Genomic DNA, 18,259 nt, shown 5'->3' on the forward strand with positions numbered 1-18,259 from the left:
ATGTGTTCTTCATTGAAAGGAGTTCATATAACAGCAAAATGGCATTCCACTGTGATTGTATGATTTCAGAGAAGCTCAAACAGCTATTTTACATGTTTTCACTTTGCCATCAAGCAGCTGACATGGTTATAAGGCAGTGCTTCTAGATCTCCGCTCTAGCCTTGTTCTTGCACAGGTTGCAGCAGCCTGGTAGGGCTCTTCTGCAGGACTCCTGCCTTTACACAATCTCCCCAAGAAGTTCAAGCCAGTCAAGGTGTATCTTTTGCAGGAGTGTGTGCTCTCATGACTCTGAGGTTGAGCCCAGCGCTGTTTTCACTTGTCTTCTCTATAGTGCTGTGTGGTAAGCTTGGTCAGTTCTGGAGACTTCACCCTCTTGCCAGGGAGATCATGCAGCATAGCAATGATCTATAGCTATAGCCAAAGTTTTTCTAAAATAAACCAGAAATTACGTTTCATCTGGATCAGAGCAGGTGTACTTGGGTGGGGATATCTACAGCAGATTCAACATAGTCTTTGTTAGCAGGGGTGAAGAAGCAGCCTCTGCAGACTCCGTCTTCTCAGATCCGTCTGCCCCCTTCCCCTTCTCTCTTCTGGACTCATCTTCCATTGCTACAGTTTCTTTGATTCTTTCTCAAGGGTTCTCTGTTGCAAATTAATCTCTCCCCTTGATGTTTCTGTTGTCCTCATCGAGGCAGTCCTTTCTCAGTTAATGGCTCCATTTAGCTCCTGCAGAGAGTTCTGTACAAATTGCCAATATTTCTAGCTCAGAGTGGAATTTTAATTTGCTCTTTCCATCACTACAGAGCATACAGAACAATTGGGGAACCAAGGTACACATAGGAATCTTATTAATCTTCCCACTGCCCACGTATGATGAATCTTGCCTACATTATTTGCTTTTATCCTACAGTGACCGTATAGCAGAATAACCTGTCTGGAGCGTTCTCTGCCCTGATTCATGATCCCTGTGCACTTGTCTTCAACCATCTCTGTCTTGCCTTTCTCCTGAAGACACTCTGAAAAAAGGTTATAGATGTCTATATGTACATATAGAATGCACATACAGAATTTGTAAAATTCCATAATTGAGGTAACACCATAAGAAGATCCTGAAAAATAAGTGCTTGGAGAGAACAACTGAGGTTAAAATTTGCCTTCTCCTTCAGTACTTCAAAATAAAAGAAATGTGATTGTCAAAAAAAATAATTTTTAACAGGAGCAACTGGTCAAGCGCTGCTCTTTCCTTTGAGTGTCATCAGTTCAGACTGAAGCTGTGTTGAACTCTCCAGTCTCTCCTTTGCATCCATCTGGTAGTGCCAGCTACTAAATGCAGTCTTTCAGAACAGTTGTAAGGAGCAACTGTGACTTGGAGTCCCTTTAAGACTATTAGGATGTTGATGCTTAGAAAGAAATTCTTCCCTAAATAAGAGCAAAGGCATCTGAAGTCCTTTGCTTATTTTTTAAGCCATTCAGAAGCAATTTTATTCCATTGTTCCTAAGTCTATAAAGGTAAGTCTAGTTTATCTTAGTTTTTATATTTTTGCTTATTACAAGGTTTGGCGTTTTGTATTTTTTTACCCCTATCTCTGTCCTTTTGCCTTGAGTCAGCCCTGAGACCTTAAATTCCCACTCCTTATCACCTGTCCTAAAGACTCAGGAAGGCTGAAAGAGTATTTCAGGTTGACAAGAGAAATGATAATACTTCTCATGATGCACTAGAATGTCTAGACTGAGATGCTTAAATCTTTTTGTCATTTTTTAGTCACTATGTACATTAAACTTCTAATTTTTCCCAGGGAATTTCAGAAAATGAGCTCCTTATCATATATTTCTCCCAATCCTGTGCCCCATCCCATTCAAGCAAAGCATTTATGCATATCAGTTCATTTCTGCTGGTAACAATAATATTGACTATTGGCTTCAATGGAATTATTCATATGCCTTAAATTATGCACATACATGAGTACTGGATTAAAAACCAACCAAGCAAAGACAACTAATGAGATTTTAAATATTGAAGGATCTGCAAGGTGGACTCTTCATCATTAGGATAATAATGCACTAAGTCTAAATCCAGCTTTAAGGATATATGACAGGTAATAGGAAATATGAACTTTTTCTTGCTCCTTCTGTGAATGGTGAATTCAGATGGATACATGCTGTGTATAGACTTACTTGAGGTGTATGTGGAGACCAGCCAGGAGTTTCTCAAGTAAAAATGTGCATTTTTCATGTCTTTATTGACATGACATGCAGAAGCTTCACACCATTCAAGCGCCAAACAAATCAGCAGATTCAGGATATGTAGGATTTCAGTGCTAAAGAAGCAATCCCATAGTTTGCTCCACAGGTTGGAAAAAGTGCCTGTGGAGCCTAACATACATAGAAAGTCAGTTTTAGTACCATGTTCCTTTTTAGTGTACCTTTAGTTCTGTATCACCTCATTGAAATCTTTCTGGGGCTTCTTTTAAGCATTTATAGTTTTGTGAAAAAGTTAGAAATTGTGAATAACGAGTAATTGCCTTGTTAAAAGCAATATTAAGAGCAGTTGGGCTTACAATAAGTTGCAAAATGCATAATTAATATATTTCTCATAAGTATTACCTGAAATAAACAGTATAACATAAGCAGTGTACTGTTTAGAGATCAGAGAAAAATATAATGTGCAGGATTTTTTACCAGCGCTAACGAACAATAATAAATTTTTGCATATTTAGGGGTTGTTTTATTTGTGACATGGTCTCAGTAGTCAAAGTCCAATTACTTACCTATGAGTTGTTTAACAGCATGACCACTAAAGAGACAGTTGCCAGATGTCTTGGATCTCTAAGGAGAAGTTGAAAAAAAGGAGTCAAACCTTCACATCACAAGTTCTCTGCTTGCTCTGACTACTAGCAAGAGCTTTCAAGGCAAAGAATGCAAATACTGCAAAGCCAAGGTGTTCTTAAGCCCAAATCAGCTCTGCAATTGAGAAGTTAGCCAGAAGAGACTGATTCATTGAACAAATAGTTTCTTTTTTGTTTGCAGAGCAGCCTCAAAAATCATGCTATCACCAGTTACAGTTGTTAGTTGGATGTTCTCAGGAGCTGCCAGCAATATCCTTTTTCTCATTTGGGATGAATATTTTGTTCCTCAGCTATTTCTGCTGATGTAATATATCTAGCATGAGGAAAGGTAGAAAAATGAATCTTTCAAAGTTTTGCTTCTTCACTGGACAAAATTTATCCGGACACTTTCTAGGAAATTCACTCCACCTTAGTTACTTCTGAAGGGTTACACTGGTTTTATGAGACCTTTTTTGTTCCCTGACTGTATGAATGTAAGCATTTTAGTCAGTCTGTGAAGTTTCAGAAACAAAGCAAAGCTTTAACTATCGTGAAAGCAGTGTGAAGATATAATGGAAGACAAAGAAATAATGGAAGAGTAGGAGTACTTTCTTCTCTAGGCCACATAGCCCTTGCCTGAGATGTAGGATTTACTGTCTATAATGTAGATTTTTTTTTTTTCCTTTAATATTGTCAACACAGCCATAGCTGTGAAGGGTGAAGTTCCATCCTCTGTTTATTTTAATTGTTTTTGTACCTGAGTTCTGACTAAAAAATTTTGGGGAAAATATTTTTCCTTCACAGTGCAAAACAGTGCATCATCCTATAAAAAAAGTTTCTAGGGTTGTTTAAGCAGAATTTAAATTTGTAGTTCCATGAGCATATATGTGAATGAAATGCATTCACCCAAATATTCATGGGAAGAGAAGGAAAGAGGGAGTGGAAATGAAAATTTATGTTTTAATCCAAACCTCTATACTTTGTAGTTGATCAGTGATAAATATATAAATCTCACATTAGTATATGCATGGCCCTTTATGTATCACCTGAGCCATGCTTGCCAGTAGGCTACCATTTGATCTTTGATCTAAGCTGAGGAAATCACTTCTACGCATCCTTGAAGTTATGAAGGTGCTTAAGTACTTTTCCTGAAAAAGATGGTTTTCAAAATGAAGGCTTCAAGCAGGAAGATATATTCAGCAACAATTGTTACCTCTTCTTTCTGCTGTCTCCTGCTCCCAATATTCTCCAATTTTATATTGTTACAAGGAAGACTTAGTTCCAACTAGAGATCTTGCTACTGGCTGTAACCATTACATTTGGCTAGACAATTTCCTGAGGCAGTGAATTCCACAGATAGGCTGCATAAAATAGCATTTCTACACAAAATTTCCAAATTTACTGCCCTTTAATTTTATTGAGTACTCTGCTCCTCTTGATTAATGTTACTCTGTGAAAGGTTGTACAGTTCATTATAGAATACTTGAAGCACTTGACTTGTGTTTAAAAAAGGCTATCATAAGATTCTGTAGTCATTAGAAATCAATTAGCAATTTATTCAAGAAATAGAAGCATAGCCCTGGTGTCCTATCTAACTTACTTTCCATTAAGCTGCAGCTCTCCAGTATTGTGTGCTGAACAAGACAGACTTCATTTTTTTTCTTCAGCTTGCTGCTTTCCAGTGACAGCTGCCCTTCTATGATGGATTAAACTTTTCCTGTAACTTTCAGTTATTTTTGAAAGACATTTGGCACAAAGCGTTAAGGGTATGGGTGTGTGAATTGTAAAGTCAGCAGAATTTAGTGAATTGTGTCTACCCTTCCCATTAAGTGACTGAAAGACCTCCACTATGTGCTTGGTGATGCTCAACCATTATGTTAATAGATAATATGCCTCTAACATTATCTTTGAACTATGATGCCTGTGTAATGAATGAGATACTTGCAAAATGTGCCAGACTGTTCTCCCTGGGAAAAAAAACTCTCTAAACAACTGAAGCATGCATATCTCCTGTGGCTTTACCAACATGTCTTCACCTATGTCTTCTGAAGAACCAGAAGACATAGGCACAAAGGTCTGTTTATAGAGATAACCAGACTTTTATTCCTTGGCCCCTACTGAAACTGCTGGTTGTAATTGCGATCAGCAAACTACAGAATTAAAAATCCTGGTGCTATTTCTAGGAGATTATCTGTATCATTGAGAGAAAAGCCTCCAACTGGATGTTGAAATGCTATAGTCATGATAGCAATTAAGGATGCTTGGCCAAGGAGCAGCTCTTCCCCAGTACACAAGGTCCATCAGACCTCAAATATGCTGAAATGGCCTCTTTTTGTCATGATGCTGAGTGGTTTCTTTGACAGCACCCAGTGAGGCAAGGTAGTATCCCATTTTGCAGGTTGGAAAGCTGAAGCATAGTGAGCCAAAATGATGTCCCCAAGGTACCAGAGCGGGCATGTAGGAAATCATGAGAGGAATCTAAGATCCTTATCTCTGAGGTCTCTGAGAGATGATGCATTAATGTTCAGAAATGTACCAACTTTCTCACTGTTGAGAGTAGTGAGATGTGAGTGTTGAGATGTGAGCTGTGAAAGGTCAGGCAGTTTGACTCAGTGGAATTATTTCTATAAATGACAATCTGCAGATTCCCACCAACGCTGTGCTTCCACCTGACCTAACAATTGTCCCATACATGCTTAAGTTGACATCAGGTTGCAATCACCTTGACTACTGTAGCTGGAATATTATAATTCAGACCTACACTGGCTGATAGTCTTTGTTCAGAACTGTAGGAACTGTAGGAACTCTGTTCAGAACTCTGTTCAGAACTGTAGGAGTTGTACTGTCCATCCTAGAGAGGTAACCTATAACTGAATACTTTTCTGTTCACTGTAGACAACAGTACAAAATATATTTTGCAGACCTTGTTTTCTGCACTCAGTAGTGTGAAAACGGTAACGCTCCTGATCTTGTCATGACCCTCTGCAGCTTCTCCGCTTCAACAGCATAATTAGGAAAAATCAGCTCTACCACCTAAGTTACGCTTGCAGTGAAAGCCTCCAGCTGCAGTCAACAGGACATGTGTATGCATACACACATGATTAATAGCTACATATTCACCGAATGATGATAAGTTTCCAGGAAGCCGTTTCAAACACAGGTGCAAGGTTTTTAATGCTAATTGTATGGGAGTGTTGTCCAGTTGAGGATGGTTCATCCTGGACTTCTAGGATACTTCCATTTTGGAGGAAGCATTTCCAGATTTTTGGAAAGATACAATCTTAGCCAAGAATGTAATGTTTCTTAAGTGTCGATAAGTTGCTGTTACTGTTTTGAGTTAGTCTATTTCTTTTTTTTCCCCCAACTTCTGCCAAGCAGCCTATATCTCTGCATTTCTCCTGCAGACTATTTTTCAAGAGCAAATAGCTCACAATGTATTGTCTCCTTATCAAAGGGGGTTTTTTAACATAATTTACCAAATACCTAATATTATATCAACATATAACATACATTCCTGTCACCTGTGGCTCAGTCCCACAATGTATGGTATAATCTCACCTTCTACTAAAGAAAATGAGATGTGAGAGCACCAAACATAGGGAGTCCAGCAACAGAGAGACACTCGGCTGTCTGCCAAATACTGATGGTTTCTGTACACTTGAGAAGTTGTCACCGTCTCTGCCTCTCAGCTTCTCTGTTACATATATGCCTGGGCAATAAAAAGGAGATGAAAAGCTGACCTCCTAAATGTTCAGTCTGAAAAGTCCCAAATGCTCTGCTGTACCAGAATCCAGGTCTATTTTTTGGGACTAATTTGTGCTGATGCTAGCTGGTACAATCGTTATGCAATCGTGCAGGCATTGGGAATAGCCAGAGTACACTATACTCTAGTTATATACTTTTCCAGGCCACAATGGAAGCTTCTTGCCATCTGGAAATTTCTTCATGCCAGCGTAGTACAAAAGGACAGGCACCTGAATTCTGTACCGAGCACCCTGGCATTTGCTATTTAGGATTCACTGGTACCACAGCTTTGAGAAGTTCTGCTTTTCCAGCTGACTTTCCCAGCTGATGAAAAAAACGTGTCGATAGATAAATACTGTACAGCTGAGGCTTTTTTATCACCATCTATCATAATGAGAGGGAAGTCGAGTCATCGTTGTGCCTGCGCTGGTAAATTCTTAGGCATTTTTTCGAAGTCATCCATACCTATTGTTTGTGTGGATTGCTTTATATAAATAGTGGCGTTCTTTGTAGAAGAGAGAAGATGTTAAGTCTCATTTCTTTACTTAGTTCCATCTTGGGTAGTTACATTTTGCCTGCCTGATTTCTCCACTGTGATTTCAGGTCAATATTTGCTTCCATCTTTATATAACATGGTGCTTTGTTCTCTTGAAAGCGCTGATGTGTTTCACACCAGACGTGTCTACGTTTTAGTCATGTGGGATGAAAGGTGGCTTGCAAACATAAAGAGTAATTAGTATTATCTATAAACTAACTGAACAGTTCTACAAAAGTATTCAAAGGGGAACCGGATAATATGCTAACATTTGTTAGAGGGACTCCTGGATTCCTGAAGAGGGGTGTTCAGGCACTCTCTTCTGACCACCAAATGTATTAATCCTGTGAGGAAGGAGCTGATTAACTGTTTTCACAGAGACATATTTTGAGCTTATTTTTTTAATGAGTCTACTTCAGTTCAGTTGGAGCTGAAGGAGCCCTGAGATAGAGTTCTGGATTGGCCCATTGACTGTGGATGATTGCCAGACAAGGACTTTAGTAACTGTACTTTGAAAGAAAAATGGATAATGGACTTCCATCCACAAAGAACTGATTATATTAGTGTTACTGTCCTGCCTTGTCTTACTGAAGGTCTGAAATTCCTTTCCTGAGTTGTTATGAATCTTGAGTCAGATCGCCTCCCGTGAAGAGTGTCTCAGTGCCCATGTATGGAAGAATATTTCTTCTGTGATCACAACAAATGCTTAGGTTGCAAAGGAGAGAGTGTTTTCCTGGAAGGAGAGGACAACATACGATAAGATTTTCAAAAGCATGGAAAACAAAGGAACCTAGGCTGCTTTATGCCTTTAGGAACTTTCAAGCCTGCAATTTACATTCATAAATCATTTTAGTGCTCCTGAAAATGTTAACCACCATCTGCTTCTTTAATGATGCTATGTCTGGCTCAGGAGATAGGTGTTTATGAAAAGTAAAGAAGAAGGGACTCTGATATTTTTGATACCATCATGAAAGTGAGATTCTATTAAAGTATTCAGCAACTTTCCAGAACTTTGAACTTTGAAGGAAATTTCAAGATAAAATGGTGTTTATGTACTAGATGCTTTTAGAATATACACAATATCTCATTATGTGCTAGAGTTGCTCTACACATAATACAGGTTCTGGTGCTAAAAGAATAGTCTGCCTGCTTCATTTGCAGATTCTTATCATAGTGTGAAAGTCAGACCTATGCACATGTCATTCAGTTTACAGTCTCAAAGTCTCTTGAGTATTCAGTTGTGTAGGAATCACATTTTGCAGGAGAGAGTCATCCTTCAAGGAGAGAAAGAAAGTTTGTAAGAAAGCTTTAGAAAACACTTGACTAGGTCAGAACATGGTGGGCCTTGAAAGGACATTCCTCAAAAGCATACAGCTTCTGCCCTCACTGTGGTAAACTGTGAAGATTACCAGAGCATTGCCAGGGAAAGATCAGTATTTACCCACAATTACCACATGCTTCTCTCTGAGGTACATGTACCTGTGCTACACATGGGAAGTAAACGTGATCTGACAACACAGTCTGGCAATGCTTAGCAAAAACTAGCAGTATTTTCACTGGCAGCAAAGAGTCATATGTATGTGCAGTGGTTAGAACAGAAGTTTAGAAGTCATTGGATGGACCCTTGTGGTGCTGTGAGTAAACTCCAGAAAGTGACAGTCTGCAACTCTGAGCATCCAAAGAAGTGCTAGTATGGCACATGGTTATATCTCAGCCTATATTAATCAGTGCCTGTAAGGAAACAGCTAGAGGAAAAAAGCAATCAAAGGAGCGGTCGTATCAGAAAGAACATACAGAAACACTTGCTATGATTATGTGTAAACCAACCACAAGCTCTGTTTACAAACCTTTCCATCTGTTCCTTTGCCTAATCATTTCTGCTTTCCCTCTCTGTCTTCTAACTTTCCTTCATCTTTCCAGATGCAGGACGCTATGGGCTATGAGTTACCATGGGTGTATTTTGTCAGTCTGGTCATCTTTGGATCCTTTTTCGTTCTAAATCTGGTTCTTGGTGTGTTGAGCGGGTAAGCTGACAGTTTTGGTGTCCTTTTTCCAATGCTACAGGGCAAGACTCCATAATAAGGGTTCTTCCCTGTCACCAGGATTCTTTCAGATGGATTAAAAATCTGAATCCAAGGAAGCTTCACATCAGCTCTCAAATATTTTGACAAAATGTTCAAACATTGCAAATAACAATACAGGTAACAAGAGGTGTTATTCTCTGACAAAGAAATTCAACCTCGGGGCATTCAAAATCGCTAATGCTAACCCATCATAAATTTCCAAAAAAATGGCTATTGAAAATCTTACTGCTGGTGACTTGGGATCTCTTTGGCTGGAGCCTTGCAACGCTCAGAATCTGAGCTTGTCTCACTAATTATCATTCCACTCTTCCAGGTCAATGATGCCATAGGAAGGGACTGGCCCTGGATCTATTTTGTTACACTAATCATCATAGGGTCATTTTTTGTACTTAACTTGGTTCTCGGTGTACTTAGCGGGTAAGCAGTACCAGGAAAATGTTTTATTATTGTTTATTTTTAAAAATTTTGTATTTCTGTTCCTACTCTCTGGTTACCAAAACAATGGGCAGTGGCGGGTTGATTTCAGGAACCTTAATAGAAGGCCTAGGCTACTGCTGTGCCAATAGCAAAATATGGCATTCCTAATGGAATGGAAGGAGTCTTTTGACTAAATCAAAGGAATACAAGAGAACTCTTTGCCTGTAACATGTTCCTCTACCTAAAACCTCTACCTGTACTCTGTGGGAAGAGGACAATGCTATGCTCCCCTGTGGGTGATGCATACCATTCACCATAGAAGAAGGGAATTATAGTAAAATCTCTGGAAGAGTCAGTGGGACTGAAGGAAGAATGAGAGCATGAGACAAATCCCTTCACGTTTGTGGGATGAGACTCCTGCCATATTATGTCTTCTCACATGAGAAATTTCCACATTGCTTAGTATCTCTAAAGCACAGCCTAATGGGAGACTATTTTCCCTGGAGAGTGTCTTGGGTACGTTTCTTCTTCAATACGCACATCTTCTCTGTTGTGCGGATTACAAGCCTAGCATGATGCAGGGAGAAAAGATCATTTCCCTCTGACCTTTTCTAAGGATGGTCAGAGAAGCAGGAGAATTCCTTCTAGTGTTTAAGCATCCCTAAAGACATCTAGACATTTAGCTGTATTTCAGTTCTGCAGTATAACCCTCGCTGCAAACCATCATTTTAGTAGCTTTGATTAAAAACAATTGATATTGTCCCCAGTAGTTAAAAACTTTACTGTCCCTGGGGAGCCACATAATTAGAGAAAGTGAGCCAGCAAACATTACTCGCAAGAAATTTTTTAAAAGATCTCCTAGAATTAGGCGTCTAATTCCATATTTGGGCATGACTGGGTGCCTACAGCCATTCTATGTACATAGATAAATATGGTATGAGGACTTTTATGCATCCTCTTTTTCTTTGTTCCTAACATCCTGCATCCTTTAATGAGCTCCGAATGAATTTGGTCAGAGCCTGTACCTGTTGCCTGAGTGGGCAGCCCTGAAGTCCCCTGTCTCTTAATCATAAGAGAGGGAAAATGATCTCTGAGCAGGAGAGAGGACTTGATGCCTCACAGAAATTATATCCTTAGTACTTGGGCCAACAACATAGGAAGGGGCAGTAGTAGGACTGGAGAAGATCCACCATTGGCCATCCTGCAAAGAGACAGGTAATAGCAGATCTACAGGAGGTGTTACTATCTTCATCACTCCATTGAAAGAGACATGCAGCTAAGACAGCTGCTGCAAAGAGAAGGGTTTCCAAGCAGTAGCTGGAGAAGGAAAAAACCCCCAGTAATGAAGTGTGAGGCAATAGTCCATGTTTGGATATCTGGAGAGTGATACTCTGGGAACAATTTTAAAACATAAGCTCCTTGTTTCTCCAGGTGGATACTCTGATCATCAGGTAAGGATATCAGCAGTAGTGGATGATGATGACCAGCTGACAGAGGGAAAGTGATCTGTTGTATCAGAGGTGCACTCAAGGATCATATAAGATAGTGGTTAAAGATTATATAGTATCTGATGGGATAAAGAGTGCCTGTGAGCCCAGCCCTGTGGAGTGCATAGTGTTGAAGCAGTGCTGTTTCAATTTACCCACACTTGGATTTGTGTCTGTACATAATTAAAAATCAAATTTCCTCTCTCTTTCATTTTTCAACTCAAGAAAGTGTTTTGGGGCCTAGATCTTCCACCTCCTGACATACTGCAGCTAGACCACCACAGCTAGTGGTAAGAGATGGAAACAGTCTGTAGAAAGAACTGAAATCAAAGATGAAGTTCACCTTGTTTAAGCTGTGAGTCACTCTTTCTGGCTGCGTTCACAGTGTTATGACAGCTGCACTGTTTCTGCAAAATTTTTCCCAACTGGAGAAAAGTAAAAAGAAACTTAAGAATTTGCATCCATGAAGAAACACAGAAATGATGGGAGAAATGTTCCAAATTTTCTTTGGGTTAAATAAACAGTTCTTAAACAATTAACTTTCTAAAGCAGTTCTAAATTCTGCTGAGTTGCAAAGTATCTTCACTTTGCAGATTCAGCTTTTTTTTAGAGACTTGCTATTGCTATTAGTCTGATCTATGTAGATGATCCACCTGTCTGTTCTATGTAGATACAGAGCAGCATTCCTGGGCATCTTTGTACATCTGGGCATCTCTGATTTCTTCCCATTTTTTTATTTCAGGAACTTCACCAAGCATGTCTTGTAGGTAGACTTCATCAATGACAGATTAGCTTAGCTTTTTAATCACTTCTGAATACGTAAGTGTAATTAATTGTACTCACAAAGACACTTTGATTGCACCTGCAAAATCAAATGCTGAGTTCTGCTCTGCCTAAAGAGCTCATTTGTAATTCGTTTTTCCTCAGGTATGTCATCCATTCATGGTCCTTCTGCTGAATTTACCAGTCACATGCTAAGCTAAATAGTATGACTGAGTATTCCTGTGTAGAGCTATAATCTTCTTCCTGTCTTGACTGAGCACAATATAAAATTCATGTATTCCAAAGGAAATATCCAGTCAGCAGATCACACAGTAGATCTCCTGAAGCCCAGGCAAAAGGATTCCATATCATTGCTGTGAGCAGTGAAGTCCCTCTCATAGGTCTCTTGAGATCAGAGATGTTCACATCTGTGTTACCTGTTTCAGCCAGTTAGTGAGGAAAAAAAATGGCAGTGTGGGTTCAACTTTCAGACCTACACGACTAAGCATATAGATTCACATTTCTTTTATATTTTGCTTAGCAGTGATCCAAATCCCAGGACACTGGCCAAACAAGCAGTTGCCTAGGGCAAATGGAGGGCAGGAGAACAGCCTTTTCTTCTGCTTTGAGAGGATCCTGGAAAACCCAGTTGGCTGCTTTTGATTTTCTTACTGCCAAGGAAGAGGTCAGAGTAAATGGGAGGCTGGCTATGGTTGTAGGTCTTCCTGGAGCAGTTTTTGTGACCTTTCAGGACTTTTTCCTAGTCTTCTGTCCCCTCTTCCAACCCTTCCCATTCCTTGGTGTACTTGTCAGGGTGGATGAGGTTTGAAGCTTTGTGCTGCACTTTTAGTAGTAAGCAAGAGTTTTGAACTGATAGGATTCTGCTGTTTTGCTCACTTTCCATCACTCCTCTAAATGTGAGCAATCATGTTGAGATCAGATATAGACAAGAATTACCTATATTCCATCATCAGGATGGACACAAGAAATTTTCTTCTGGAACAGCGCAGGATGCAGAGCTGGGTGTTTATATTTATGATGTTGACCCACTCTAACCTCACACAGAGAAAACATCTCTGCAGAATACTCTGCTTTTTGGTATTCCCATTGGCAGACGTGTCTTATAATTTTCTGGGAGAAGCAAAGGAAAGTGCCGCAAACTGAATTCTGGTGAAAACAACCAGATTCACCGACTCTTAAACTGATGTTCTTTTGTTCACTGACAAGAGACAGATTGCTTGGTAGTTCTGCAAGCCTTTGTCAACCTTATCCCGACATGATATTGCAATCTTTTTTTTTTGAGAAGGCCACCTCCAGACTCAAGATGGCACTTCCATCAGAAAGTTTTTTTGGTCTTTGGCCTCCCTGCTGAAACTGCAAACAATGACCATTTATTGCCAACTGCGATGGTGGCAGAGGTAATGTGCACACCTGCCTGCAATAGGAACTGGACTGAGGTCACCAACTCTTTTCACATGGGATGGTAAATGACCACTGGTAGTAATTCTTGATTGTGAACTACATTTGCCTGAGTACAGCCTGGCATTCCACATGGGAAGTGGTTTGAATTGCATTAGCAATTTCCTGAGCCACCTGTTCTCAATGGTTTAATGTTAGTAGAACATAGAAATTAAGATAATTTAAATAAGTTGTGTTCTTTGGAAAGTCATCTGAAATACGGACTCTCATACATTGTACAAAGGAAAGAGACATACAATTGCAGATCATTTAGACTAGGCAATCACAGTATTTTCAGTTGTGCCATTAAAAAGTTAGGTAACAAGTTCACTCCTATGCAGACAGTCAGTGTAAAGACATCATGCTAAAATCTCACAATGGTTTAGTCAGCTCTTCCCCCAGTCCGAGTCCCATTTGAGAGAGGCAATAAGTGGGGACTGAAAAGACCCAAGTAGGCATGCAGCTTAGATGCATATAACATAAATGATCCATTTCAGTGCACAGTAGGAATTTCACTTTCTGTAAGCTGGGCTGTTTCATGACGTTTCCCACTTTTGTTTCTAAAACAGCTCCTTGCAAGTTATATCCACGCAAATATAAATAGCCCTCACTTGGAGTTGAGGGCTCAGTCCCTTTCAAAATTTCACCTATTTGTTCTAGATTCTAAAAAAACAGTTTAGGAGCCAACTATTCAAATATTGGGATTTGATTTATCAAACAGGCTTAATAATACATAGCTTCATTCAGTGATTTACTTCTTTCTTTGAGAGTTAGTTCATTAATTTGGATAAGGCACTACATAAGACCCAGAGGAAAGATGTTATTGAAGCAGAAACTATAACCAGTATTGATTGGATTTTTTAAAAATTCTTTGTACAGTTTTTATTATTGTTGTTGGGGGATTGTTTATTTGTTTTACATTTTAAATAGCAAAATATCGCTCCCAGCATAAGAAAATTTGATTTTTCATTCTTGCCACGCTTGCAATAGCTCTTTCTGCCTTATGGTTAAGTTTGGTGCCAGGGTTGACTGTGATCTACCTTCAGGCCTGAGAAGCCAATGTTTCTCTTCTTCATTTCCACTTTCATTATCACAGTCCCATGGGATGGGATGAACCCTCAGCAACGTGACAGGGGTGAAGATCACACAAGCATACTTTGTCACATACTTTGGCTTGAAATGAAGGCATCATCCTACTTTCATTCTGCTGCAGTGCTCGTTTTGTGCACAGCTCATAATAATGAAAGCCTGATCCAAAGCCTGTGAAGTCAATGGAAATCTTTCAGTGGGTTTTGGACCAGACAGGAGGCAAGTACTTCACCATCACTGTTAGAAACTCACCTCCATCTCAGTTGCTTGAGGATACTTAACATGACACTCATTAACATTTTGGGTAGGATTTTCATAATCCTAATATTATCCTACCAAAGTTAGTCTTAGGTTTCCTATTTGTTTTTGCAGGAGCAAACCTTAGACAAATATTAGGTGGGCTTTTTTTTTTTTAATCCACTCATTACTGACAGTCATCAGCAAGGGTAATGGATAATGCATTGGAGAGAGTGACTTTACCTCTCATTTCCAGACAGAAAGGCTATATTATGCGCTGTGTGTGCCTTATGTAGTGATCTGCTTCAGCAGATACAAGACTTAATGCTTAAGTACTCTTGGTCCAGCACTTTTCACAATCATTAAGCTTACTTTTTAAAATAAAAGCGTTAAACCTGGTTTAGAACCACAGGAGAGTCTCTAAATGGAGGTAGGTCAGTGTTTCTAGAAGAAAATAATGCAGTATAGGTGTCTCTGAAGGAGAGGAAGAAACAGCACTGCAGCCAAAAAGAAGGCAAAGCAAACACCGAGGTTCATAACTAAGCAACACGAAATTCTTGTTCCTATGCCCTCTGTTTTAATCCTATATTCCCAACAGTGGTCTTTCATAAAACTATCAAATGTGAATACTAGTTCACTTCCTGGCAGAATCTATTAGTTTTGTCTACCCATAATCTATCGTGATTGTCTACCCATCTTGAGATTTGAAAAATATGTTTCATGTCAGATAACAGCCCTGAATACTGAAAGTTTGCAGTAAAACATTGAGGTCTGAATTTTCAAATATAGTACTGTGGGTGAAATTGCCCATAACTAAGTGTGTACAGAATTGTGAGTACCATTCATTGCACTTACAATTAACCCAATTTAGTTGGGATTACACATATAATCTTAAGAACAGATTGAAACCTGGCTAAAAATTAGAGCCACCATCTCACTCTCCAGATGTCAGATTATTGTCAAACAGTTCATCATTGAATTAATTAACCATTATTCATATAGATATTTATGGATAACTGTTGGAGAATATCAAGTGGAAAAGAATATTAGAAAGTGTATGGTATTGTACATAAATGTTACATACAAGTTTTATTTGAATTGTCAATCAAATGTTGAGAATTAAAGGATTAAAAAAAGGTATTCATCTTTTCCTAAGCATTGGTAAAAATGTGGACACTCCAGCTGTTTTACATGTGTATCTAGCAAGAATAATGCATTCATGTGTCTGTATTGAAAGAATAGAGAAAGCTGGGTGTGCTACACAGGATGTGGAGACTTTCTAGTAGAAATCAATCTAACCCATTGTTTTTCAATCTCTTCCTTCCCTCCGCCCATGCCCTGTCCCTCCCTCCCTCTTGCTAGGGAGTTTTCCAAAGAAAGAGAGAAGGCTAAGGCTCGGGGCGATTTCCAGAAGTTACGGGAAAAACAACAGCTAGAGGAGGATTTGAAGGGATACTTAGACTGGATAACTCAAGCAGAAGATATTGACCCAGAAAATGAAGATGAAGGCATGGATGAGGAGAAACCTCGAAACAGTAAGCAATTTTCTTCTGTCTCTCTCTCTCTCTGTGCTTTTAGCAAGGGAGCCCGTGCCCACCTGCTCTAGTGCTGAGACTGCTTATAAGGAAGAACAAGTTCTTCCTGAGACTCTCACTATTCTTATACATGATTCCAGTTTAATTCCTGGAGGAAACTGTGGGAGGGAGAAATACGTGTACAATATTTCATATTGTTCTGCAGATCCTCAGTTTCTTGTCTGTGATACTGACACAAGATCCTGATATTAAACAGAAAAAAGACCAATACTTGCTGTTAGAAGTCCACTACTGGGATAAGTTTTAAAATATACATCTGTCTCCTATTCATTTATTTAATTGCAGTTCAATGTTGCAGGCTGTTGACACATAGTTAATTACTTTGAAAGCAAAGGTTTCTAGGCAAAGCAGTGGTACAGTATGGGAGAAGGGCAGAATCAGCTCTGTTGTACATTAAGTGGGCCATCTGTAACTCCATTGAAATCAGTGGAATTGTGTTTGCTTTTGCCAGGCTGGAATTAAGCTCTCAGACATTTCTTATAAGGGAATTATCTCTTACTCTTCTGTTGTGGAGTTGAGAAGATGTTTGTGGAAAGTGAGAATTCACCAACTATCTCTTCTTATTAGAAATCCTGAAGAAGAAAGGGCTTGAAGAAAGCATCGATTCCCTACATTTCATTGCCTTCATTGAATTTTCTCCTTCCACCTCCTCTTTTACCAATGCAGGCTGTGTAACACGTCAGAAACACCTAGCAATTATCATTGCAGGTCATGCACTTGGGAAATATCAGAGTTGGAACCTTCAGACAGTTACACAGTCGTTAATGGACACTGGCTATACTCTTAGCTTTCATTACAGAAATGTGCATTTTCCTAGTTTGATTTTGGAAGAGAAGACATGAAACATTTCCCTAGAGATCACCCTTCCTACCAAACAAGCAACATCCATGGGATGATCCAATCAGAAACATAGTCTAGTAATAGGAAAATTGGACATGGGAGAGTTGTGCCTACAGAGTAAAGCAAGTTTTGTATCAGATGCTTGCGATCTTCTGGGGAGTTAGCACTACTCCCTTTTGCTGCCAGAACATTTAAGTTCTTTTAGAAAAAAAATGTGGGGTCATTAATATCAGGTCATACCCATGATACTTAGTTATCTGGACTTGAAGGAGTCACTGCTGTGACTTGCTCAGACTTTCCCCAAATTGGGTTATTTTTATTTTTATGGTGGTGCTTCATAGGGCATATAGCTTACTTTCACATTTTAACCTTAGTAATCACTCAGAAATTAATTTATTATTCATGGCCAAAATTTGCTGCTCTGTGGCATATAGTACATGGAAGGTGATGTCTGGTGATCCAAATTAATTTCTTTGTAGACAGACTTTCCTATTTAAAAAAAAAACAAACCCCAAACATTACTGCAATGGTTTCTGGTTGGTATACTTATATGACATCTGAGTAGGGAGGCCAAGGACTGGGTTGACACACAACTCCACTGAAGTCACCAGGAGGCTTTCTCTTGACTTCAGTGGCAATTGGGTCGTGTTTATCACATATCCTCTTAGGGACATGCCTGCTAAAGAAAAGTGTGGCCATACCGGTAAGGTAGTGTGATGAGAACCTGCCTTAGTTACTAGCAGATCTGAAGTTTTTCCTTTTTAATTAACACAAATATAATGCTGCTTTGATAAAAGAGTTGTGGAATATGCCAGATGTAGATTCATTGCATGTGCTGTGGGGTGGTGTCAATCCACCTTTGAGCTAACAAGCTCGTTTTATGGGTGGTGATGTTAAGAACTGAAAGATAACATATCTTCACCTTGCTTTCAGTTCTTCCTGTTCAGTTTAATAAGGTGAGTTTTGTAAGACACGGTTTATAAAATGAGTCCTCTTACATCTCACAAGTTCTCTAGAGTTTCTCCCAGTTGGCTGTTAATGACAGAATTATATACTATTAGCAAAGTAACTTGTTACTCATTTCTTTTCCAAACTAATCATGAATACAGTGTCCCTTTTTACAAGGAGTCACATGGAAAAGATGAAGGGTAATGGGTACAAGTTACTCCTGGGGACATTCCGATCG

The 18,259-nt window shown here is 39.2% G+C and overlaps 1 protein-coding gene across 50 annotated transcripts in view; it reads left to right on the forward strand.

The window, feature by feature from the left end:
* CACNA1C (calcium voltage-gated channel subunit alpha1 C) overlaps positions 1–18,259 on the forward strand; it is a 495,028-nt gene that overhangs the window by 329,990 nt on the left and 146,779 nt on the right. For 33 of the 50 annotated variants that reach the window (XM_072873331.1, XM_072873361.1, XM_072873386.1 and 30 more), the window contains exons 8-9: positions 9,025–9,128; positions 16,001–16,173. In XM_072873331.1, the coding sequence (XP_072729432.1) occupies positions 9,025–9,128; positions 16,001–16,173 (277 nt within the window). Of the gene's footprint in view, positions 1–9,024; positions 9,129–9,501; positions 9,606–16,000; positions 16,174–18,259 lie in introns of all 50 variants that reach the window. The other 17 variants (XM_072873341.1, XM_072873400.1, XM_072873510.1 and 14 more) reach the window with 1 other exon arrangement.

Source organism: Ciconia boyciana, chromosome 1 (genome assembly GCF_034638445.1).
Source record: "Ciconia boyciana chromosome 1, ASM3463844v1, whole genome shotgun sequence".
In the NCBI taxonomy this organism is placed as follows: Eukaryota; Metazoa; Chordata; class Aves; order Ciconiiformes; family Ciconiidae; genus Ciconia; species Ciconia boyciana.